The sequence below is a fragment of the Xenopus tropicalis genome, chromosome 4 (genome assembly GCF_000004195.4).
Source record: "Xenopus tropicalis strain Nigerian chromosome 4, UCB_Xtro_10.0, whole genome shotgun sequence".
In the NCBI taxonomy this organism is placed as follows: domain Eukaryota; kingdom Metazoa; phylum Chordata; class Amphibia; order Anura; family Pipidae; genus Xenopus; species Xenopus tropicalis.
Window position 1 is genome coordinate 48620535 of NC_030680.2, and position 25796 is coordinate 48646330.

The 25796-nt window shown below is 36.1% G+C and overlaps 1 protein-coding gene across 3 annotated transcripts in view; it reads right to left on the minus strand.

Moving 5' to 3' along the window:
• Positions 1 to 15152: 15152 nt before the first annotated feature.
• gtf3c6 (general transcription factor IIIC subunit 6) overlaps positions 15153 to 25796 on the minus strand; it is a 33215-nt gene continuing 22571 nt past the window's right edge. For 2 of the 3 annotated variants that reach the window (XM_018093485.2, XM_002937317.2), the window contains exons 2-7: positions 24111 to 24357; positions 22947 to 23027; positions 21987 to 22050; positions 21845 to 21889; positions 18073 to 18177; positions 15153 to 15925 (exon numbers count right to left, since the gene is read on the minus strand). In XM_018093485.2, the coding sequence (XP_017948974.1) occupies positions 15447 to 15925; positions 18073 to 18177; positions 21845 to 21889; positions 21987 to 22050; positions 22947 to 23027; positions 24111 to 24185 (849 nt within the window). In that variant the 5' untranslated portion in view covers positions 24186 to 24357 and the 3' untranslated portion in view covers positions 15153 to 15446. The remainder of the gene's footprint in view (positions 15926 to 18072; positions 18178 to 21844; positions 21890 to 21986; positions 22051 to 22946; positions 23028 to 24110; positions 24358 to 25796) is intronic. The other variant, XM_002937318.4, reaches the window with a different exon arrangement.

Here is a 25796-nt window from a genome sequence, read left to right on the forward strand (position 1 = left end):
AACCTTTCAAAGAAAAAGCACATCAATGAAAAAGAAACTTAAATGATAGATGGGGGGGGGGGGGGGTAGGCTAGGTAGGCACGTGGCATCAAGCACACCAGAACAGCATTGTCCTTCTTTTCCCATCAAAACAGCATATACGATCCCATGATATAAGGTAATGTGCAGGGGCAAAATCACATGGATTAAAAACCCTAATCCCTTTACAGCAGTCCTAATGACTTGCCAAGGTTTAAAAGCAAAAAAAAAAAAAAAGACGCCATGGAAGAGTGGTGGTGACATTTAAAGCTTTGGGGAGGGTTCTTCTGGTATGGACTACATACAAGGAAATGGGTTTTTATAAATAAGCGATCTTTGGAGCACAATGCCTTAAGGCTACAAAGGCTAGATTTATTTATTGAAATTACAATTTGAAAAATAAAACTCTTGCATAATCATGACATTTGTATCTCAATTGTGTCTTGCTGCAGAGAAAAGGTACAACAACAATAAGATCAATTAGTCACACCCAATATGGCAATACTCAATTAAGCCAATGTGTTACTGTTATATATGATTCCCTGGTTTAGGGACAATATTTTCCACTGTGGCCCCTGGCCCTTCAGAAATACCTCTAATTTGTGCATATTACAATTGCATAGAACCATATGTTTACATACCATGTTTGTACCTCATGGGTGCTGAGGCCCAAGAGTAGAGAGTTCACACAAAGGTTTACCCAAAGAAGTTCTTCCCAGCAACCTTTACTTTACCTCTACTTTTACAGTCAAATACCAGGTTGGAGGGGGTTAGTATTTTACCATGCAATAATAAACTTACTATTTGTTCATTTAGAGGGATCAGTGGATATTTTGAATACTCTCACTGTATAGCTTTACTATTCTAATGTAAAATAATATTTTTCTATTGTCTTCTGTAGTTCAAGATGTTGAGAGAATAACTAGCAAATCTAAAAACTTTATTTGGCAAACAGTCTAGATATTTTATTTAAATAGTGTGACAAGTTATATATACAGGTATGGGACCTGGTATCCATAATGTTTGGGACAGAAGTATCTTTCTGTAATTTGGATTACCATTTATTAATTCTATTAAAAATTATTTAAACATTAGATAAACCCAATAGCATTGTTTTGCCTACTGTAAGGATTAAATGTATCTTAGTTAGGATCAAATGCAAGACTGTTTTATTATTACAGAGAAAAGGGATATCATTTTCAAAAATTATTTAGTTAAAATGGAGACTATGGAAGATGACTTCCCTGTAAATCTGAGCTTTTAAATAAAAACGGGTTTACAAATAATGGAACACATACCTGTATAATCATTTATTCTAATGGAGGACTTATTTCTACTATGTTCTTCTGTAGATCCAGAAATTACAATGCTGCCATATTCAGATTCTAAGAAAGTAACAGAAAAATCTAGGCATTTCTATTCGGGCAAAGGGGATTGGAAATTTCTTTCAATTGAAGTGACAAACAATCCTTATAATTGGAATGGTGTTAATTACAGCAGAGTTTACTATGAGGTAAGAGGTAGAACTTCTTATAGGGTATGTCAACCCCAAAAATATTTTTTTTGCCTAATAAAAGAAAACATAATTCCAATCAACTTTTCAATGTGAATTTATTGAAAATTTTTAGTGCTTTAAAAGTTATTTGTAAATGTAATTGCTATTGAAAGCAGCATTTGCTGAACTCCTGGTTGTTACTTTTTAAACAATGTTGCAAAGGTCAGTCTCCTCCAGAAAGACAGGTCTGTCAATCTGCTGGCTTGTGTTACATGCAGAGAATAGAAAAGGACAGACAAACACTACTTCTAATATCGATTATATAACCAAATAATTCAAAAACCATTGCAAATTTGAAATTAATTTATAAAGCAAAGTTGCTTAGAATTGTTTTATTAGGCAAAAAAATATACTTTGGGTTGAGTTGTCCTTTAAAATTGCCTTCATATTACAGTATTGCTATTTCTAAAAATGTCTTGAATATTGGAATATCCTCTGCACCGAGTAATGGTGCATAGAGTTCTTACCCAGGACATTTCTGTAACCTGATCATACCTGATTAGAATGTCTAACACTACAGTAATCCCATTTTATTTCTGTTTTTCTGTTTCACAGAGGCATGTAGCTATTTGCACAAAGTTTGCAAGTGCAAAAAAAATGGCAGATTGCGGCCATAATTTTAAACATTACAAGTATACTGTTCCTGTAATATTGGAAAACCCTGCATAGTTTGTGAATAACATGGTAAATTGTGCAAAATCTTGCTGTTAATTACACTTTATAACCAAAATCAAATCAAAATATTGTAAATAGGATATGCCACAGTCACATATTTCATATTTACAAAAAAGGAACCATCTTTTTATCCATGGGAACATCAAGTACTTTTCGTTAAAAAAAAATCAGGGCCCCCACGCTATTGCCCCCTTTATATCTTGATCCATGTCTCAGTTTACATAACATATACCTAAGGTGCTGAGCTTAACTCCACCATCATTTATCTCAAAATCATATGCCTACCTTCCGACCAGATCAGACAGCACAATTCCATAGTATCGCAAAAATACTTTGTTGAACATTGAAAAGGACAAAACATTCACCTAGCGGTTTTCAAAGGTGTTGAGTTTTACTCTCCAATTCCTTTATCCCAAAATTACACATCTACCTGTCTGATCAGATTGTGCCATTTCATAGTAGAACTACGGCATAATTAGAAGTAGCTGGGCACCACAGCAAAATAATTTTTGGTACTCCCTAAACTTTGGAAATTAGACATTTTTTTTTATAAATATGCTACACATACATACTGCTTGTCTGTCATACAGCTTACTTCAACAAACAGTTCTAATATCCCCCCGCTGATAGTCCTCTAGTAACTAAATATCATATTCCCTGTAATTTAGATCCTTCCACTAAGCCCAGCATCCCTGATAATAGAAATTATAGAGATGAAAAATCCATTCCAAAATGGAATATACAACATGACATGTAGTTTCTACAATTCTCCAACCACACTCTTGACCAGTGGAACTATGTGAGATGCCCTGTATGCCTTAAATAGCCTCAGCGGCATGGGTGTATGACATCATACATGCACAATAAGCAAGTTGCCCCCCCCCCTCAAAAAAATGATGCCACACCAGTTTAGTAACTATAGAGGAAGCAGAGTTATGCTTCCTCTATAGCCACTCTACTCCCTCCAAATTCACGCACCCACTGCAAACAAGCAAGTGGGTGGGGGAGACAGGTAGGTTCCTGTGTGCACAAGGTCACTCTAAAGATTTTTATTCAGAGGGGTCAAGAGCACTGTTGTTAAATAGCAGTGCCATACATTAGCAGCCCTTTTCTACAAAAACAAAATCTGGCTCATTTATAAACAGTGGGCAAATGTGCACCTGGGCAGTAACCCATAGAAAACAATCAGTGATTAGCTTTTTTTTCAACAGCTGATGGTAGAACAATGAAAGAAAATATCTGATTGGTTATTATAGGTTACTGCCCAGGTGCTTATTTGCCCAGTGTTTATAAATGATCCCCATGACTTGGCAACCACGCAAGCTTGTACCTACAGGCAAAAACTAGAGGAGAATGGCCAGAGGGTATGTATGTATATCTTTATTTATAAAGCGCTACTTATGTACACTGCGCTGTACAGTAGAATAGATTAATACATAATAAAATACATAATAAAACAGGGGGTTATTAAAATAATTATAGATAAATACAAATTATGACAATAAATACAAATAAATACAAGGCTATAGCTGGGACAAGATCCACAAGACCACAAGCTCATGGATACACCAAGGTCTTCAGATTCTTCTGACACAGAATTAAAGTGTTGTTGTATTGTTAGACAATGCCCCTCGGGCAAAGGGGATTGGAAATTTCTTTCAATTGAAGTGACAACAGAATTTGGAGGGAGTAGAGTGGCTATAGAGGAAGCATAATTCTGCTTCCTCTATAGTTACTCCACTGGTGTGGCATTATTTTTAAAGCGTTGTTGTATTGTTAGATAATTTGCAATTGGTCCTCATTTTTTATAATTTTTTTTTTTTAGCTTGCTGTTAAGCAGCTCTCTAGTTTGGAATTTCAGCAACTATCTGGTTGCTAGGATCCAAATTCCCTTAGCAACCAGGCAGTGCTTTGAGAGATTGTAATATTAATAAAACAGGGATTAAGCAGAATGATAAGTAATAAAATATAACAATAAATATGTAGTCTCAAAGCGCAATAGTTTATGGGCTGCCCTGGTCAGTTTCCCTCATTTAAAAGCTTGAAAGCGTCAGAAAAAGAAATGTAAAACTATACAAATTAAAAAATGCAGACCAGTTAAGAAGTGGCTAAGAATTGGCCATTCTATAACATACTGAAAGCTAACTTGAAGATAAACCACCCCTTTAATTTACTGAGGCAGCTGTTATTATGTGATATATACATATATATACTGTAAGAACAAATGGAGCACACCTTATAATGGCTCAAACGCCCAGGGTGCTGGCAAAATTAATAATAGTATACAGACAGTGAGCCGCACACGCCAGGACTTTGCAAAAAAATGAAAGGTTTATTAGAAAAAAGGTCCAATGTTTCGAGCACTAATGGTGCTCTTCCTCAGGGAAAAAAACATGGTTTTATATATATATATCGGTTAAACTTAGTGGACTTTGATCTTTTTTGACCAAAATTAACTGTGTGATTAACTATCTGCCCTACTTGGGAAAGAAGGTAACTTAAATCAATCTGGGTGCTACTATACATTTTGAAAATGAAAGGAAGTATATTTATAAGTACAATTTACCTTTATTTTTGAATAGCAGATTTAAACAGCGTTTTTTGAACTGTAGTTTTTCTGCATTGTTATGCACCTCATATATTTTTTTTTACTCCTTAGATTTCCATAAAAAGATCACCTATTGCTTATGTTATAAACCTCATCCTTCCAGCTTGTCTCCTGCTTGTTCTTGACATTTACAGCATGTTCATAAAGTCGTCACAGGAAGAAAGACTTGGCTTCAAAATAACTGTTATCTCTGGTTTCATTGTGCTTTTGCTGATTCTCAATGATCTCCTCCCTGACTCTGGCAACATGCCTGCTTTAGGTATATACTTTATACAAGTATACATTTATCCAATATATTAGCTTAATGTTTATTAAAAGTACCTGCATTTTTTCGCATTTCATTTCGGCCAGATGTTTTTAAACTTTTTCTGCTCTCTCAATTTAGAGGCATATCCTAAGGGGGACTTTAAGTTTACCTAGAAAAACTATAAATGATTTTTTAGGACAATCTGATCTTTCTAAATCTGCCTGAGATTGTGTGTATTTCTGCTTCTGAAATTATATTTAAAACTCTAAATACTAAAAGAAAAAAATATATATTTCATGATACAGGATTATATAACGGACAAATATGCACAAAACTCCAACTGATTTGTAAATGTCTTTTGAATGTGCAAGTACAAGATATGTATAGTTTTATGGAGATTTATTGAAGTCACTGAATTTCCAAAGCACTACAGCAGAAATTGTTATACTTTAGACTCCAAAGCCAAAAAAATCCTGTAAAAGAAGGTTTACCCCAGAAAACTATATATTTTTGGAAATTATACAAATACCTGAGGTCATTTGAGGAACAAGAAGTTTATTTATTACGGGTTCACGTTATACCAAGGCTCTGCAGAAGATCAGCAAAGCCTTAGAAAGAAAATAGAGTTTATATGAATTCTGCTTGCAGCTGGGCTCTACAACAGTAAAACAATAAAACAGTACATAGTAGCTGATAAAACTCGCTCTGGATAAGTAACCAGGAATGCAGAAGGTACCACTGACTGCCCACAAAACGCTTCATTGAACTGCACTGACCACTGAAGGGGGTCTGCAGGTTAACCCTTGCTGTACAGATTCAACCATTACACTTCAAAGCTTTTCTGAACTTAGCATTTTTAAAAAAATCTATGAAAATTCTGAAAATCCACATTCAGGCAAATCTAAAATGGGTAACCACGTGCTTCTTCTCCAAAGTCACAAAACTTTCCTAAATTTAGCAGTTAAGATGAAATATCCTTGTCTTAAAGCTTTCATTTTACAGCATGTTTTCTCCCACATCATTAAGTTTCAAGATTGAACATCCTGAACTGGAATGACAGGGTTATTTTAAACAGTTTGATGCCCAGAATGCATAGAATCACTAAACTATTTGGCACTTAGAGGACCCTAAAATGAAATTATTTCCTAAAAAATCAACACATTTACTGCATTTTATGTGCAGTAAAGTCACAAAAAAAATGTTTAGCCCATAAAACCATATATTTTTGAGTACACGTTTGGGCCAATCCAAAATAGGAAACTATATCTTTCTACTCCAAACTTGCAAAGCTTTCCTACGGTTTCAATTAAATATCAAAAAATGGCCTCAAAGCTTCCACTTTCCAGCATCTTATCTCCCACATATCATTAGGAACCAAGATAAATCATCCTAAATATGTCCACTGAATAGTTTGATGTCCTGTATGCATAGAATCACCAAACTATCTAAAAAAAAAAAAAAAAAAACTATAGGTGTGTAAGAGACCCTGAAATGTACAATGTGCACACATATTTCATGGCTTATATTTCTACTACTAAAAAAATATAATGCTTATTTTATGTGTGGTAAAAGTGTCTATTAAGAGTCAACCCCAGAAAACCATTATAGAACCATAATTAGTAGTTTTGATTACATTTCTAAAAATTGTCTCAAAGCATTGCATTTTACCCCATCATATGCCCCACATTTCATAAAGTACCAACATTATTATGACAGGGGTTTAATAAAACAGTCTGATACTCAACTATATTGCATGCAGAGGCCCCCAAATGAAAATATGCATATGAATTTTTCCTGCTGACACCCAGGCTGCTGCAAAATAAGCACCCAGTATTCCAATTATGTGCCAAAGAACCCCCTAACAGTAAGGAGACCCTAGAAAAAAAATGGGTCTTCCTCTGCAAACTTCAAAACTGCAGGGCTACGCTAAACTTAGCAGTTTTTAGGAAATGTCTAAAAATTGTCACAAAACTTGCATCTTACCCTATCATATGGCCCACATTTTATAACATACCAACTTAAAAAATCCTAAACATGAACACCAGGGGTCTACTGAACTGCTTGATGCCAAATATGCACAGATTTACCTAACTATGTGGCATGGCGAGGTAATCAAATGAAAATATACATATGAATTTTCACAGCTGACACTCTGGCTGCTAAAAAATAAGCACCTGGTATATTTAATATGTACCACGAGACACCCTAACAGTACGGAAAGGCTAGAAAACCACATATTTTCAGAGAAAAATACATTCTATTAAATCTAAAATAGGTAAATATGTATTTCTACTGCAAACCACTAAACTGCAAAGCTACACTAAACTTAAAAAAAAAAAAAAAAATTGTCTCAAAGCCTGTATTTTTTTCCTTACCCTTTACCAGCTTTAGTTGCCCTTCTTTGGACTCTAATCAAAAATATCCAATTTGAGCCTGGAGAACAAAACTGCACATCATATTCTAGATGGGACCTTACCAGTGTTTTGAAGAGTTATAAGAATTACCCCCTTCCTCTGTGAATCAACACCTCTTTAAATACAGCTCAAAACCTTTTTTGCCCTTGCAGCTAATGAATGGCATTGCCTGCTAGAGCCATATGTCTGTGAAGGTTCTCATTCATCTAGGTTATGTTATATTTGTAGTAACGAGTCAAATCAAGTGGACTTGCTGTGTTTTTCTTGAAGACGTTTCGCAAGTCACCTGCCTGTCTTTCTCAATTCAGAAATTAATTATTTTCTCGGACTGGCTTTCTCAGTTCAGAAATTGACTATTTCGCAATTTAGAAAATGACTAGGGAAACATCTTTAAGAAAAACACAGCAAGTCCAGTTGATTTGACTTATTACTACAGATAATAATATAGCCAAGTTTACAACAGTGATCCCCTACCAGTGGCTCGTGAGCAACACGTTGCTCACCAATCGCTTGGATGTTGCTCTCAGTGCCCCCAAACTAGGTAGTTATTTTTGAATTCCTGACTTGGAAGCAAGTTTTGGTCGAATAAAAACAAGATTTACTACCAAATAAAGCCTCCTGTAGGCTAATAGGGAATAGCCAATCTTAGCCTTTATTTGGCACCTCCATGAACTTGGTTGTGTTGCTCTCCAAGTCTTTTTACATTTGACTGTGGCTCACGAGTAAGAAAGGTTGGGGACCCCTGATCCACAAGGACTCCTAGGTCCTCCTCCATAATGAATTTTCCTAATGCACTTCTATTCAGGTTATAAAAGGCTTGCATATTTCTGCATCCCAGGTGCATGAAACAGAATCTCCACTTAGCTGCCCTGATTTCCAGTTTGTCAAGATCCTGTTGCAAGGATGCCACATCCTGAATTGAATTTATTGGGCCGCAAAGTGTTGTGCATCTGGAAACCCTCCCCTAAGTCATTAATGAACAAGTTAAATAAAATATGGCCATTTCTAAACAACTTTCCAATTAGTCATTAATTTTTTTCTTTTTTATACCTGTAGGTTTTTAATTATTTGCTGCCTTCTTGTGCCTCTTTTGAGCTTTCATATGGGGGTCACTGAACCCAGCAGCCAAAAAGTCCCTTTGTGAGGGTACAGTTTTATTATGTTGGGTTGAAAAACCCAACATACCCAACCCAACCACCAATCACAATTTACCTATTGACTTTTATTGGTTTAAATTTAAACTGCTGTCGTTCTGTAACTATTGCTCCTAGGGTCCCTAAACTTTGCAGTTAGTCACTGGGTAACTGCAGTTCCAGGTTAGAAAAAGGGGGCGGAGCCATCAACCGCCAATCAGATGTCACTCGTTGACTTTCAGTGGGGAAATTTAAATTGCTGCCATTCAGACACTATTAAAACCAGGGTCCCCAAACTTTGCACAGTGGTTTTTACTATATAACTGTGGTCCAAGGTTAGAAAAAGTGGGCGGAGCCAACAACAGATCAGTTTTTCAACCCAACATAAAGTTTGTTCTCAAACTTCCCTTTCTAGTTGTTACTGTTACTTTTTATTACTTACTTATTACTATTATCTTTACATTCAGGCCCTCTCCTATTCATTGCCCAGTCTCTTATTCATATCAATGCCTGGTTTCTAGGGTAATTTGTCCCTAACAACCAGATTGCTGCTAAAATTCCAAACTGAAGAGCTGCAACTTTAATATCTAAATAATTTGAAAACCAAAAATAATAAAAAATGAATACCAAATGCAAATTGTGTCAAAATATCACTCTCTATTTCATACTAAAAGTAAATTTAAAGGTGAACAACCCCTTTAAAGTGCACCCAATACAGAACCCTGTGGGACCTCACTAAGAACTCTACTTGGAGTAGAGAAAGTACCATGCACAATATTGTATCCAGTTTCCTATGCATTACAAACATTACAAAGACCAGCAGACCTTAGTTTAGAAAGTATTCATTTACGCAGCACAGTATCAAATTGTATCAACAATCTGCCTGTAACTGCTACGTTGTTTCTGTACTGTTTGATAATTTTTTTTTTTTTTTTGGAACATTCTGAAACTGGTTATTTAGTGACACAAAATGGCTACCTTAAACGTAATATTTGTATTGAAAGGGCACCTATTTAGTTAAGAATGAAATATATTCCCCTTAAAATGTGTTTCATATTCAACATGAATACAATTAATAATAAAGTGAAAGAGATTAATATACATGTTGTAATATACAATAGTTAATATTCATAAACATATCTATCCATTGTATTGTATTGTGTTTATAGGGTATTTCTTCTGCGCATCTCTTGGAATAATGGTGGTCAGCTCAATTGGAAGCATAATGATATCACATGTACTGAGCCAGAGAAGCTCATCTACAGATGTTCCGCCATGGATAAAGACCTGGATTCTGAAGTATATGGCATATATCCTGTGCTTTAAGGAAAAGTTCCATATGGAAGATATTGTCAGTTTTGTACCAGCTGACAATGGTGAGTGCAGACAATTGCAGTCTCCTGGACTGTATGTGAAACATTAGTATGTACGCTATAGAATTCATTTATTATGTGCAGGGCAGGGTGTAAAATTCAAAAACAGGCTCAATTTACCAACTTGTTTGCACTTTGCTTCTGACCCTGCAATGAGTCTCCATGATCCAAAACGGAGTGCAGAAACCTTGATAAATACCGCACTGCCTGTGTTCAGTAGCACTGTATTCATAAGAGGCAAACAGGCATCTCCTCTCCTACCCCCTAACTTGTGCATCATCAGGGCCAAGTAGTATTGGTATTCAATGCAATATTGTTAGGCCCAGAACCGTGCCTGATTCCCTGCTTTTGTGCTTTTAAAGTTCTAACAGGGGTCTACATAATGACTCCTTACAAGTCCCACTAAACAGAATGTCACTTTTTACTTCTTACACTGCTTTTGTGCCCCACTCCATTAAAAACTCCAAGTCCTTTTACATTTTTATTATTTTAAGCTAGAAAATTTACCATAATTTGATTCAATCAAAGGTATAGAACAGTGTTATGGGAAGGAAGAACACATTGCTATGCATCTAGAATACTCAAAAGCCAAGAATAACCAGTAAAAAAACAATTTTAATAATTAGTAGTTGGTTATTTATATACCATACCCCCCCAGGAGGAATTTTATGCCAGTATAAAGATATAACTAGGATATTGCAAGGTGTTATGTCTATTGCCATGCCCATTATGGCTAGTAGATAATCACTATCACATTTTTTTGCTGCTGTAAATACCTTTTAGGGGTGGATATATATGTTGCATTCTTTAAAAGGACTTGAACAAGATGCCTGGTGTTAAAGTATAGATATATTTTATGCCTACTCATTGGCATATTTGCTCCAGTATTTAATTTTGATTTTCTTTTAATATTAATTTAATACAATTTAAGGCAAGCATAAAATGTATTTTATTCTGTCTAATAGATTAGGCTCATTCTTGTATTGACCATTTTATAAGCAGGGAGTGGGCTATTTGCATTAGTGTTTGTGGCAGGACCAGGGTACCCAGTTAAACACTTGTTTCATAACCTAAGCAAAGTAGGCATAGCTAGTAAAATGAGTAGCTTTGATTACAGGTATTTTAATTTGCTCCTCTACAGAATACAAAATAGAAAAAAGCTTAAATGAGTTACCTATAAGAAACGAAAACACCCAGTCAACAACAACACATGCTCTGGAAGTAAAAATGCTAAAAAGGATTTTGATTGAGATACTTAAAATTCGAAAGGAACTGTTAATCTTCAAGAAAACAAATGAAAATCAATCACACTGGAACTCAGTTGCACAAGTGCTGGATCGCCTGCTTCTTTTCTTGTACCTCGCAGCAATGGGCATTACATTCACTGGCACGGTCATAAGTTGGGCTACATGAATTAAAAATGTAACAGGGCACCAGATCTTTGCAAATGGTAACCCTACCAATTTAGCTCTGAATTTATCCTCTAATTTTGTATATTTTTCTAAAATCAGATTAAATTGTTATTGTGCAGATATGTATGAAGTGGCGATTTTAAAAGGTCATTATCAAAATATTTGAATAATTTTTGAGGAAGATGTGTAATGTTGAAATTGATGGAGAAAAGTGATTTACGCTAAAAAAAGGTATTATTAATTTTGTGCTTGCATAGGGCAATATCAAATGGCTGTGCCTCCTACTTTCTGTCAAAGTGAGTATTTCCTGCTATCTTTACTAATGGATAGATATTTGTATACTTGTTCACAAAGAAAACTAAATAAATCTTGTATTATGGGGACAAATCAAGTCTATACAAGTGTCTTTTAGTGGTCTGCATTAGCAGCATGGTGGCTCATTGGTTAACATTTCTGCCTTGCAGTGTTGGGGTCGAGAGTTCAATCCCAGCCAGGACACAATCTGCAAGTTTGTATGTTCTCCCTGTGTCTGGGTGGGGTTTCCTGCCAAAGCTGGTAAAGGGTATGGGAGACTTTCCATACCCTTTACCAGCTTAGTTGCCCTTCTCTCTACCCACTCTAACTCAATAATGTCCCGTTTGGGCACTGGAAACCAAAATTGAACAGCATATTCTAGATGGGGCCTTACCAGCGCTCTGTAAAGTGGAAAAACAACCCCCTCCTCCCTCAAATCTATTCCCCTTTTAACACAGCTCAAAACCCTGCTTGCCCTTGCAGCTGCTGCCTGGCATTGTATGCTACAGCCAAATGTATTATCTTCAAGGACTCCAAGGTCCTCTCCATTATGGATTTGCCAACTGCAGTTCCATTAAGGGTATCCACATGAAATCTCATCTGCTACTTAGCCAGCCAAATTGCTAGTTTGTCAAGAACCTGCTGCAAGGGTGCCACATCCTGGATAGAATTGATTGGGCTACATAGTTTTGTGTCATCTGCAAACACTGATACATTATTTATAATACCCTCCCCTAACTCAATTAAATTAAACAAAAGTGGACCCAGTACAGAACCCTGAGGGACCCCTCTGAGAGCCTTAAACTGGCCATACATGACAGACGGTCGCACAAAACATCGAAAATCACCAGGTGTGTGGCCACCTTTAAGCCAAGTAGAGAATGTACCATTAACAACCACCCTCTGTACCGGTCCTGTAGGCAGTTTCCTATCCATGTGCAACTTTACAAATATCAAAGCCCTTAGTTTAGAAAGCAGCCGTTTGCGGGGAACAGTATCAAATGCTTCGGCAAAATCCAAATAGATCACATCTACTGCAACCCCACTGTCCAGCTTCTTATTACAATTTTGTGTGACTTTGTCAGGGGCTATCATTAGTCAGTCGACTCAAGTCTCTAAGTATATATACCCTACTTTAATGATGTATGGTTGTCATGGAGGCAATCAACTATTGCTCATAGCAAAAACTTAAGGTTGCTAAAATAATATGCTTGTTTTGTTTGAAATAAGAATACAACATATCATCATAAATAAATAAAGTATTTACATAGGCACGGGTACAACAGACAGATTGGTATCTAGAACCAATCACATCTGTTTAATATTGATAAGTCCACAGAAAACTTTAATTCACTGATATGAGGGGGGTATTGGTAATGCTCTTATTTAAGCCATTGGAGACCTAGTTTTCAATCTATATATCCACTGGCATTCTTTTCTCAGTACAGGTATGGGATCCCTTATCCGGAAACCCGTTATCCAGAAAGATCCAAATTACGGAAAGCCCATCTCCCATAGACTCCATTTTAATCAAATAATTCAGAATTTTTAAAACTATTTTTTTTGGCATTACCAAAAATATTTTCAAAATCATACTTTGTGTTCTAAAAGAAAACATCTTGTTCACACTTGATTCAAAGAACTCTAACAGAGAACAATTTGGTCACCAAAAAATTTTTTTGAAGTCTCAAATCAGTGTTGATCTGACTCCAGTGAAACACAGTAAGTTCTCTTCAACCAAGTCCAAAACTTCAAAGTTTGTGTCACTATAAAGCTCAAAAGGGAATACAGGGTTATGGGAGATAGCTCTTAGTACAAGTTGATCCAGGGACTGGTCTGATTGCCATCTTGGAGTCAGGAAGGAATTTTTTCCCTTCTGCGGCAAATTAGAGAGGCTTCAGATGGGGTTTTTTTTGCCTTCCTCTGGATCAACTAGTAGTTAGACAGGTTATATATAGGCATTATGGTTGAACTTGATGGACGTATGTCTTTTTTCAACACAAGAATGACCAAAAAAAAATATAGTGCAGTGACACAGTGTGAGTGTGTGGCACAGTGTGCGTCAGTATCTAAGCACATTCAAAGCCCTTCTCTACATTATCTCCTGTGTCTCCATTTACATTCTTGTCTGAGGACTCTGCTCCTCTCAAAGCAAATGCTTGGTTGCACCCCCCACTACTACTGCTACTGTTACCCATCTTAAATCATTCTGCCTTGCTGCTTCTTATATTAGTAACACCATCCTTGAATTCCTCCGGAGAGAAACCCACCTCAGTCTCTTCAGTACCAAACTCAAAGACTACCTCTTGAGGCACTCGCTTAACACCTGAACTGGGAACTGGCACTTATAATGTAGCTTCACCCACTGTAACCTGCAGCACTTAATACCCTCCTATCTGTGTCTGTTACTTCCCATTGAGATTGTAATCTCTACAGGACATGGACCAATATCCTCCTGTCTAGATCTATAGAACCTTTAATGCAACTATACTTATTTATTTGTATTTATTATTGTACTCTGTATTTATTATTGTAATGATCCCCTTTGTTGTATTGATATATTATTCTGCTGTACAATTCTGCGTACATATGTAGGCATATGAAGCAGTAGTAGCCAGTCATGTACTTTAAGCAGATGGCCCTTCGTAATACCCAGAAGACTAAGCAGAGGTGATCTGATGTGAGGCATATTAGGTGCACTTCAGACATAGCCACCTCTGGTAATTTAAAAGAGCCAAACTTACAAAAACGCAACTGCTCCTGACCTCATTCCAAAAAGAAAAAAAAAAAAAGTTTTTTGTTTTTTTCCAGGACGCTGGTTTAAATGGCAAACCAGTCAGACACTGTATCAAAATGTAAGAAGAGCACATCTACTAAAACATCACTGTCTTTCTACTCCCTACCTTCATTAAATCCATGCATGTTTGCCAAAATCTTTTAAGATCTTAATATATATTCTTGAATATGATCTTAATAAGATTTTTATTTTTACACTGACATACTTGATCTCAGAGACTGAAAGAAAACCATGATAAAAATTCTTATCATTTCCCAACTGCACCTTAGGGTCACAGTGTAAAGCAACTTCTCATTCAGCTTGTTCCATTGTAAAGTGATGGATTGTGCGGCTGGAAGTGCCTCTGCTTTCCATCATGGGTGGTACACAGATTATTTGGAAAGCACAAGGACTTCAAGACTAAAAAAACATCACTTTACAATGGAAAAAGGTAAATAAGTTGTTGTATGACAGTGAGCCTAAAGAGGGTGTGATTTTTTTTTTTTTACATTCAGAACTTTTTAGATCATGAATCTATTGCTGATTTTTTACCTTCTATGATTATTTTTATGTTTGTGCTAGACGGGGCAGTGACAAAACCTTTAATATGACTGGCTCTTTGTTCAAAACAGTCAGACAAAAGTAGCTCTTGTATATTTGTATCTATTTACCATATAACTTTAACAGATGCTTGAAAGGTTATAAAAACATATAAATCAAATACAATCCAAAGGGTTGCTTCAGGTAAAATGTTACTATACAGATACAACTGTACAAATGAAACAAATGAATACATTTTTAAGGAAGAGTAAATCCTTAGCCATATTTATTACAAATCATAATTATAATATAGTAGATATCTCAATTTAAATGTTGTAACTTCAAAATGTTGGATGCATTTTTTCCCTCCCACGTTGAAGTATTTCTTCCAAGTCAGTGTCTTAACTTTCATCCTTGTTGGAGTCCAGCTTTGATTCAGAGGCCTGCCTTTCCTGCTCATAAGCTTCCAGTTTTCCTTCAGATTCAGAGTCCTGTCTTTCATGCTCATTAAATTGCAGCTTACCTTCGGATGCAGAGTTCTCTCTTTCCTGCTTATCAGATTCCAGCTTTTCTTTAAGTTCAGAGTTCTGACTTTCTTTCTTCTCGGACACCTGTTTGCCTTTCCATTTAAAGCCCTGCCTTTCTTCCTTGTCTAGTCCCAAATTCCCATTTTCACATTCTTCTTTCATTTCAGTGTCCTGTTTTTCCATTCCAAAACTTTGTTCCAGTTGTCCACTGTCCTCATTTGATCGATCCAGTTCTTGCTCTTCATCACTCTGAGAATCTCCTCCATCCTCATTTTCTTGTGCAAAGCTGCACATTGTAGTGGGCAAACTGGAAGAACCAACGTCTTTGATATGAAACCATTCTATCTTCCCACCTGAAATATGGACCAAAAATGCATTTGAAGCAATATAATAGCAGAAAGAGTGAATCTATAAAATCAATGCAATAAAAGAATACAACGAAAACATTACAGTAACTATACAATAAAAAACAGTAACAATATCTGAAGGAATAGCCTACATGCTAGTTGTATACACAGGAACATTAATAACAGAATGCCAAATAGAAAGATGAGCAAAAGAAACCATCAAAATATTTAGCTATGGAACAAAATATTTAAGTTCCCAAGTTTGACCCTATCAATACCAACAATAATAATATACAAAAGGAGTATAATATGCAAAGTTGCTTACTCCAAGTTGGCACTCAGACCAGTCCCAAGATTATCTTGAAACTAAGAGTTTTTCCATAACCCTGTACTTCCTCATTTGCTTAAAAGCCATCCAACCTCTTCTTGAAGCTACCCAGTGTATCTGCCAGCACAACTGATTCAACCAGAAAATTCCACAATGTCATAGCTCTCACTGTAACAACAACAAAAAAAACAAAAAAACACTGAGTATATAAGGGTGGAACCCACTTAAATCAGTATAGATGCCCTTGTGTCTGCTGGAAGGACCTACTCTACTGTTAAGCATTAGAGATTTTATTATATGGTCTCCTTATATATTTATACATTGCTCCATATCCTTTACCAGCTTAGTTGCCCTTCTTCAGACTGTCATTAATAATATCCTGTTTGAGCACTGGAGACTAAAACTGCATGGCATATTTCAGGGGGCCTTACCAGTGCTTTGAAAAGGGGGAGAATGACCCTCTACTCCTACCGTATGCACTATAGTCTGTCCAACCCTAAGGTTCTTCTCCATTATGGATTTGCCTAATGCAGTCCATTAAAGGAGAAGGAAAGGCTAAGTCACTTGGGGGTGCCAAAATGTTAGGCACCCCCAAGTGACTTTAATCGTTTACCTTTTACCCTGGGCTGGTGCCCATTAGGAGAAAACCGCACCAGACCGGGGTAACCTGCAAACGTTTCCTCTTCTTTGTTTGCACATGCGCAGTAGAGTGAAAAGCCGAACCAACAAAAAAGTCGGCTATTCACTCTACTGCGCATGCACCAGCCCAGGGATTTTGATACAGATGGAAGTGCTCGCTGCAGGTACCCTGGGGCTAGTGGGGGTTTTCTCCTAACAGGGGCACCAGCCCGGGTTCAGTGGCAAGTGATTAAAGTCACTTGGGGGTGCCTAACATTTGGCACCCCCAAGATTCAAGAGCCGGCGGGCGTCCCCGCCGCCACACTAGACCACCAGGTACCTTTACAGTTTTGTACAAGGTACTATTTTATTATTGCAGAGAAAAAGGCCACTAGATGGCACAATTCCTACATCTACACAAATATAAATTTAGCGTACCAGTTTCACAAAATAAGTCCTTATTAAAACAAGGATTTATTTTTTTTTAACTAAAACTCGTTTAAAGCAGTTGTATCACTCACCATTCTTGTAAACTACTTCTTAAAAAGATCTTCCACCTGATTAATATACATAATATCTAGGAGAAGATTTGTTCAAAATGTTATGTTTCTAATAAGCAGCACACTGTTCTGCTGCTAAACTATTGAGACAATATTATTTTAGCTGTTATAATGTTCAAACTAAGCATATGCTAAATAAAAAAAAGTAATTGGAATAACATGAGAGGCTTCTCTATGCAAGCAGAAAGAAAAATAACTAACCAAAACTAAACAACATTATCCCCCAAATGGCTACTTAGAAGCGCTCTATTTGATGTTAACGTGAAAAATAAACACAAATAACAAACATAGCCAGAACAGAAAAGAGAACAAAGCTATCAATTAAAGTTATCGGACCCCTTATCCAGAAACCCATTATCCAGAAAGTTCCGAATTACGGAAAGGCCATCTCCCATAGACTCCATTTTAATCAAATAATTCAATTTTTTTTAAAAGATTTCCTTTTTCTCTGTAATAATAAAACAGTCCCTTAGACTTGATCCAAACTAAGATACAATTAATCTTTATTGGAGGCATAACAATTCTATTGGGTTTAATTACTGATCCGAATTACGGAAAGACCCCTTATCCGGAAAACCCCAGGTCCCGAGCATTCTGGATAATGGGTCCCATACCTGTAAATGAATTTATATTTTACAGTTACATACCTGCATCACCTTCCTTCTTTTCTGTCAAAAATGTTCTTGTCATATTTAGTTTTTTTACTGTATGACACTTGTACTTTAACTGTGGTTTTTTATGGTCTTCATCAACTGTAGAAAAAAATGAAAACTTCTATAGTATTTTTCACAGGTTCTATATAGAACACACAGTGGTACAGCAAATAGTTTTGGGACAAGGGAAATGCAGTAGTACCAACTGCCAGTGATAAGCCAGCAAACTGGTGTATAGGTATTGTGTTTTTAAGAAGCAACATTAAATATTGTCAATGCTACATTAACCCTTTAAGTGCCAGAAGAATTTCACATTTCAGTTACTCAGAGCAGAAAATGTACAAAAAAATATCTGGCACTCTCATTTTAGGGGCATTTACTGGGAGAAGGTTGGTTTAGGTAGGAAAACTATATATCTTTTTTTCAGGAGAACCTGAGTTTTTGTGTATTTCCACTTGTGGAACAAGAGCTCTAATTACGAAAAAAAACTGCTAGAAAAAATATTTTATGGACAAAAATTCAACTGATTCAGAAAGCATAACATCTCTCAAACATGCCAATACCAGATATGTCAGATATGTATAGTTTTTTTTTTAACAATTCTTTTATTGAGTTTGAATGTACACAGTTTGCAGTATATTGTTTACAGTGTCATTTGTGCTTATTGTACAAAAAGTAAAATAAATTAACATTATAACAAAAAGAACATCACAGTGTCTTCTTTATTGATATATACATTATTTGCTGTTTAACCTTTACTTCACATTCATTTTAGCATACAATCCAAAGCAGATTTGGGATATTATTATGCTTCTTTTACATTGAATTTAGGTGTAGGGGTAGTTAAGGGGGGATTTGGGATCAGGTACGTTTTTAAATTGTTCCAGATTAGGATTAAGATATGTATAGTTTTATGGAGATTTCTGACCTCTAGAGACAACAGTAAATTACCGAATTTTCAAAGCACTACAGCAGAATACAGCATACGTTAGATTCCAAAGAAAAAAATCCTGGATCGTTTCTCCCAAGGAAACCATATATTTTTGAAAAGTACACATTCTGCAAAATCCAAAATTTGTACCAATTTCTTTCTACTCCTATGTACCCAACAGGAATGCTTAGGCTTAAGGCTTCCACTTTCAAGCATCTTATTTCCCACACAGCATTAGGCACCAAGAAAAAAAACATCCTAAATATGAATGTCATGGGTCCACTGAACAGTTTGATGCCCATTGTGCATAGATGAGAAAGATAAGAAGATAAGAAGTATGTACCCATTTTTGTTTTGCTATAATCTGTACTTTGGGAAAATATATGGTTTTCTAGGGTCTCTGTACTGTTAGGGGGTCTTATGTCACATAATACACGTACCAGGTGCTTATATTGCAGCAGCCAGAGTATCAGATGTAAAAATTCATATGCACTATTATCATTTGGGTGCCTATATACACCACATAGTTTAGTAAATATATGCATACAGGGCATCAAACTGTTCAGATGGCCTATGGCATTCATATTTAGAATATTTTATGTTGGTACGTTACAAAATGTAATATAATGGGGTAAAATGCAAGCTTTGAGACAATCTTCTCAAAGCTTGTATTTTGTGCTAATGCTATGTGGGAGATAAGGTGCTTGAAAGTGGAAGGTTTGATGGGATTTTTAGGAAGTTGTATTTATTGCTGTTTGGTACTTAGGAGGTGAGTAGAGATTTAGCAGAATGCATACTTTTCAAAAATATATGGTTTCCTGGGGTAAACCTAATGTTCCAGGATTCTTGACTTAGAGATCCAAAGTATGCCATATTCTGCTGTAATACTATGAAAATTTGGTAATTTACTGCTGGGAGTTTTTGATCTATAGAAGTCAGAAATCTCCATAAAACTATAAGATACTGGCACTTTTGGGAGACATGAGGCTTTCCAAATCAGTTGAATATTCGTCCATAAAATAATTTTTTTTACTGGAAAATATGGACATGGAAAAATAGCATTTTTTCTTTTTTTTTTTAGTATTTAGAGCTCTAAATCTTGTTCCAGAAGTGGAAATACACAAAAACAAAACAAGGGGAACCAAGAATGTGAAATTCTGCTGGCACTTAAAGTGTTAATGTTTGTAAACAACTGGGAACTGATGGATATGGGATTAACAATATAAATATAATTCTAGGGATGCACCGAATCCAGGATTCGTTTGGGATTCGGCCAAGATGTTGCTTTTTTCGTCAGGATTCGGCCGAATCCAATCCTTAAAATCACAACTTTTTGTCATGTAAATTAGAAATTTTACATCTGACCCTTCCATAGCCTAATTTAAATATGTAAATCAGGGTTCGCATTCAGTTCCGTACTAAGCTGAAATCTTTTCATAAGACAAAGGTACTATGCTGCATCCCTTATATAATTCATAGCACCTTTGTCTTATGAAAACTGGTTTACTGAAAACTGCCCTTTTAAAAATATTTAGATTTAAGAAGGTTGGAAATTTCACAAGGCAACAAAATAGGCAAACATACAAATTGACTTTAATTGAAAAAAAAAAACAAAAAAAAAACAATTGCCTTTATGGTCATGTTTTTCCATATGCTCTACCACATAAGAAAACAAAGACATATTTGGAGCACGTGGGCAAATTAGAAATGCACCCAATGCAAGATTCATTTTAGGATCACCTGACTACTCAGACTTAGCCAAACTAAATTATAGATGTTGACTACCGTTCTAGGACATTTTGCTAGTAGAAACCAAAATTTACTGAATGGAATAGTGAGATTTGAAAAAAAAAAAAAAGAAATCATTCATTGTGTTTAATGATTCCAAAATGCCCTACAAGCTGAAAAGATGATTATGGATATGTGAAAATGTATAAGGCTAGACTTCCATCGGGTATGTGCACAGTCCTTGTATAAATATCTGATTATGGAGCAATATTATCATCTCTTAACATAATCCATCACTTCAACATGGAACAAGGTTTGGGAAGGGATTAATGGCTTTGCTTGCATAAGAGAAGTTTTTACATATGACCAACTAAAGTAAGTTTACCTTAAAAATGTACCTTTAAGGAAGTGCTCTCCAACTTCTGTGGTACAGAGGGCCGGAATTTTTCTGCCCTACATGGTGGAGGGCCAATAATGGAAGCCAGTTTTGACTACTCCCCCTTTTAAACCACACCCATGTTATCAAGACCATACCCACATTAATGGTTGGTGCTCACTGCACTGAGATCACCCTTCATTCATATGTGAAAGATGTTTATTATGTCATACTAAGACATACCCTTAAATCCATATGCCACCCATGTGGAAAGCACAGCAATCACCAGCACATAATTACACACCTTAGGGACCATATAATGACTATTTCCAAATGCTAACAAACTCCCAGAACACACCCCTGCCAGATTCACCTTCCACAGGCAGCATATGGCAGACAGAGTATGGTACACACACAGGCAGCACAGGGCAGACAGAGTATGGCACAAACAAACAGCAGTGTCACAATGCTGGGCTGAGGTTTGAAAAATAGGTTATCAGAAAGCAGTTCTAATGTATAGAATGTATAGGGATGGCTTTTTGAAAGCTCAGAGTCAGGCACAATGCACTTAAATGGCTGCCTACACACCAATATTACAACTAAAAAAAATAAATTTGTTGGTTCAAAAATAACATTTTAAATGGTAGAGTGAATTATCTGCTATGTAAACAGTGTAATTTATTATTAAATCTGTCATAAAAATCATCATGACAGAATCCGTTTAAACTTACTATGGTTTGGGTCTTCTTCAAAGATAACACATGTACCAAGCGCATCTAGGAACAGAGAGAGAGTGCTTATAAAATTATAATCATTGATTTTGTCTTGAAACACTGAGGTTTTCAGCAATTACCAAAAATATTTTTTTCTTACCTTCATACTCTCCAGCAAACACATATTTATCAACTTGAAGGAAAGGCTTTTCAGTATTTATTCCCTAAAAAAAAAGCACAAGTTAAAGAAAAACTAATTCATTTGGCAATTTGGAGTTAAACAGTGCCCTGTTGAGTAATTCTTTGGTAAATTTATGTTTGAAAAATGAAAATCCAGTTCAGTGGCAAAAGTAATGCACAGCAGAAAATGCAAGCGATTTCCAGCAACTCGTTTTTGCAAGAAACTGCACAAATTAAAAAATCAAGGGTTCATAAATCAGCCCCTAAGGTTTAAAATAGAAAAATAAATAATAATGAGGGCTTTAATCAGACAGAAAAGCTCTAAAACACATTTTTCATAAACAAGATTAAAGCATCCCTTTCAAAATTAGACAGAGGTTTGTGAACATGACAGGAAACACAAAAACGTATCTCCACTTTTATTTTGTCTCATTATCGCCACATTTGTGAATTCCCCCTATAGAATTGATCTTTTATTGATTCCCGGGCCAGCAACCCAAACAACCAGACAGCAAATTAAGTTGCAGAGTAAAAGTCAGAGCTCTGTCCAATCATGGCTGATGTAACCTAGCATGTATGTGTGCCTTAGGTTTGAGTACAGCCTTAAGTATTCAAAATGCCTGCTTTTCTATTTGGGATTATCTAACAGTACATTCTACTTGAAAAGTATATTTTTAATGAAAAATCTTTATGAAATGCTGTTTTATGCCTCATCGTTTTTAGAGACCAAGACTGGGGCAGGCGTATGGTTCCCTTTAAATACGTGGTTTGGGTCTCAAGTCAGATCATTCCAAACAGCAGACCTTCTGAGAATTTTTGTCCCATTTATGTACATTGCAATTTACATAGAAGTAACAAGAATTTTAGCAAATGCAAAAATTGGGGTGAAGCTCCGCAGTTAGCTGTTCAGTTCAAGTGAAACCTGGATAAATTAACCTACCAAAATCTTGCATTTCTTGTCACACTTTTTCAAAATGTCTGAATCAATAATCCCTGTCAATTCAACCATCACCAATTGGTCCTAAAGAAAAAAAAAAAAGCAACATTTGAATGACAAAATTGTAGAGATAACATGAAGCTTGTGTGGTGCTCCTTCCCATGCAGTATTATCAAGTAACATCAAAAATAAACACCTGATCTGCATCCCACTCTTCTTTCAGGTTTCCTACAGAAAAGGCTTCCTCCTATAAATTCTGCACTTAAAGTGGACCTGTCACCCAAACATAAAAAGCTGAATAATAAAAGTCCTTTTCAAGTTAAACATGAAACCCAAATTCATTTTTTTTAAATAACACATCCATAAAGACATTTAAAAATCCCAGCTATCAATCATATATTGCCTGCCCCGCCTCTATGCCTTAGGCATAGAGGCGGGGCAGACAATACCTTTAGCTTTCCATTCAGCACATCCTAGATGTCACTGCACTTCACACTTTTCCCCTCTCTCCCCATCACCTAATTATGTAGCCAGTGCATGATAATGAGCATCTGGTCCTTCAACAAGATTTTGGGGTGATGCAAAGCTTGCCTTACTAACAGTGTCCACAAAATGGCAGCTTTATATAGTGTAAATGCAGTTTATTTTGCTCAACTAACATGATAGAAAAGAATTTGGAGGTGACAGGTCCCCTTTAACACATTAATATTTTATTGGCTGAGGGTGCACAGTACCCAAAACACATGCACCATGAAGTTTAGGGTTATACACTGTGTATATACCCCAAAATGCAGGCAGAGGGCCATGCTGAGGGAAACAAGAAAGGTGAGTGTGACACTTAAACAAGATACATCACAAATATACTTCTAAAAAAGCAAATAACTTACTTGTGTTGTAGTAAGCTAACCCATTGACCATTTTGAGCAATATGCAAAAAAAAACTTCTAGATGCATTTTACAAATTACATGTGTTAAACAAAGAAAAAGAAAAGACAAGAAAAATATGCATTTATGAATGTGTTCAAATAGAAATTTGATTTTGAGTTTGATTTTAATATGCTGAATTAATGCATTTATTATATTAGACAAGGCAACATGCAGACAGACGGAAAATGGAACTAAGAAAAAAAGATAGCAATATTGTAATCACTACAAGTTCAAATTAACCTCTTCTTCTTCATCATCATCATCAGTCCAAGCATCTCGAAGGTCAATCTCTTCTTTAGTGAAAGCCGACGCCATCTTGAAAAAGCCTATCAAGCTTCTGTAAGGAAGGGTGCATTAGGCATACTATCACCATCTGATTCAGATAAAATTGGCACATTTCTTAGTGGTGGCTGTTCCTGCTGTCCATCTTAGTTGGTAGTGGAGTTGAAATTTGTAAATTTCTATTTCTCTAAATACACTTCAAAACCTAAAAAATAAAAAATGTTCAGGGGATAAAACAGATATGAATTTAAAAGAATCAAACGGTTTTCCAACATGTCAAAATCATGTCAAAGGGACCCTCTCAAGTTTCAATTGGACTTAAACATTGTGTAAGGAGAGATGGTGGTTGAGCATTTTAATTAAGCAGTTCATTCTGGCTAAAAATACTGAATTTATATCTGAAATTCCTTTTCCCTCAGTCTCAAAGGCAGCAGAGAGAGAAACTTAAAGGCAGCAGGAATAGAAGCTCTAGTTACCTGTAGGTAGAATACCTGCACCAATAAAAATAAGTCCTCCCTATAAAGCATACGTCAGATAGGCACATATCAGTGAATTACTTAACAATAAGGAAAATCATATATGCAAATTTATTATTCACAAGAAGAAAGAGAGGGAATAACTGTTCTGTCTTTGGGATTGAGGAATTTCCGGTAAGTATAAATCCAGCATTTCACACTCACGTCCCTACAGGCAGCACTTAGAGTATAAGAAGCAGTATTCAAGGGAGGGCTGAACTAATAATCGCTATTGCAAATGCCACATCCCCAGGCGCATCAAGATTCAACCTGTAATGTTTTGCAAAAGTCGGACAGCTAGACCACAAAGCGGCTCTGCATATTTGGTCCATAATAATACCTGCTTTCTCCTCCCAGGAGGCTGATATTGCTCTTGTCAAGTGAGCCTTTAATTCCTTAGGAATCACCTTACCCGCCTTTTGGTAGGCCAAAGAATTGTTTAATCAAACGAGCAATGGTCAATTTTAAAGCAGCTTTCCTTTTCCTGGGACCAGCAAATAATATAAACAAAAGGGAAGTTTGAGAACAAACTTCATGTTGGTTTGAAAAACGTGAAGTCACTGAATATAATATGGCTGTTGTTGGCTCCACCCAATTTTCTAAACTTGGACCAGTTATATAGTAAAAATCACTGTGCAAAGTTTAGGGACCCAAAGTTTAGGGACCCTGAATGGCAGTAATATAACTTTTCCCACTAAAAGTCAATGAGCGACATCTGATTGGTGGTTGGTGGCTCCGTCCACTTTTTCTAACCTGAAAATGCAGTTACCCAGTGACTAACTGCAAAGTTTAAGGACCCTACAATTAATAGTTAATGAACTGCAGCAGTTTAAAATTAAACCAATAAAAGTCAATAGGTAAATTGTGACTGGTGGGTGTGCCACTTTTTCTAACCTTGAGTCAAAGTCAGCCAGTGACAAACAATGGGCACCCTGGCATAATAGTGTGAGTATTTTATATATAATGTAAATGAAATTGAATGGATGAAATCTGATTGGCTATTACCCAACCCACTTCCTATTTTTGAACTGCAGTCCCCCAGTGAACAACTCTGCAAAGTTTGGGGACTCGGGCGTAAAAATTGTGGGACTGACAGCATTTTACATTTCACCATTGAAAGTAAATGTAA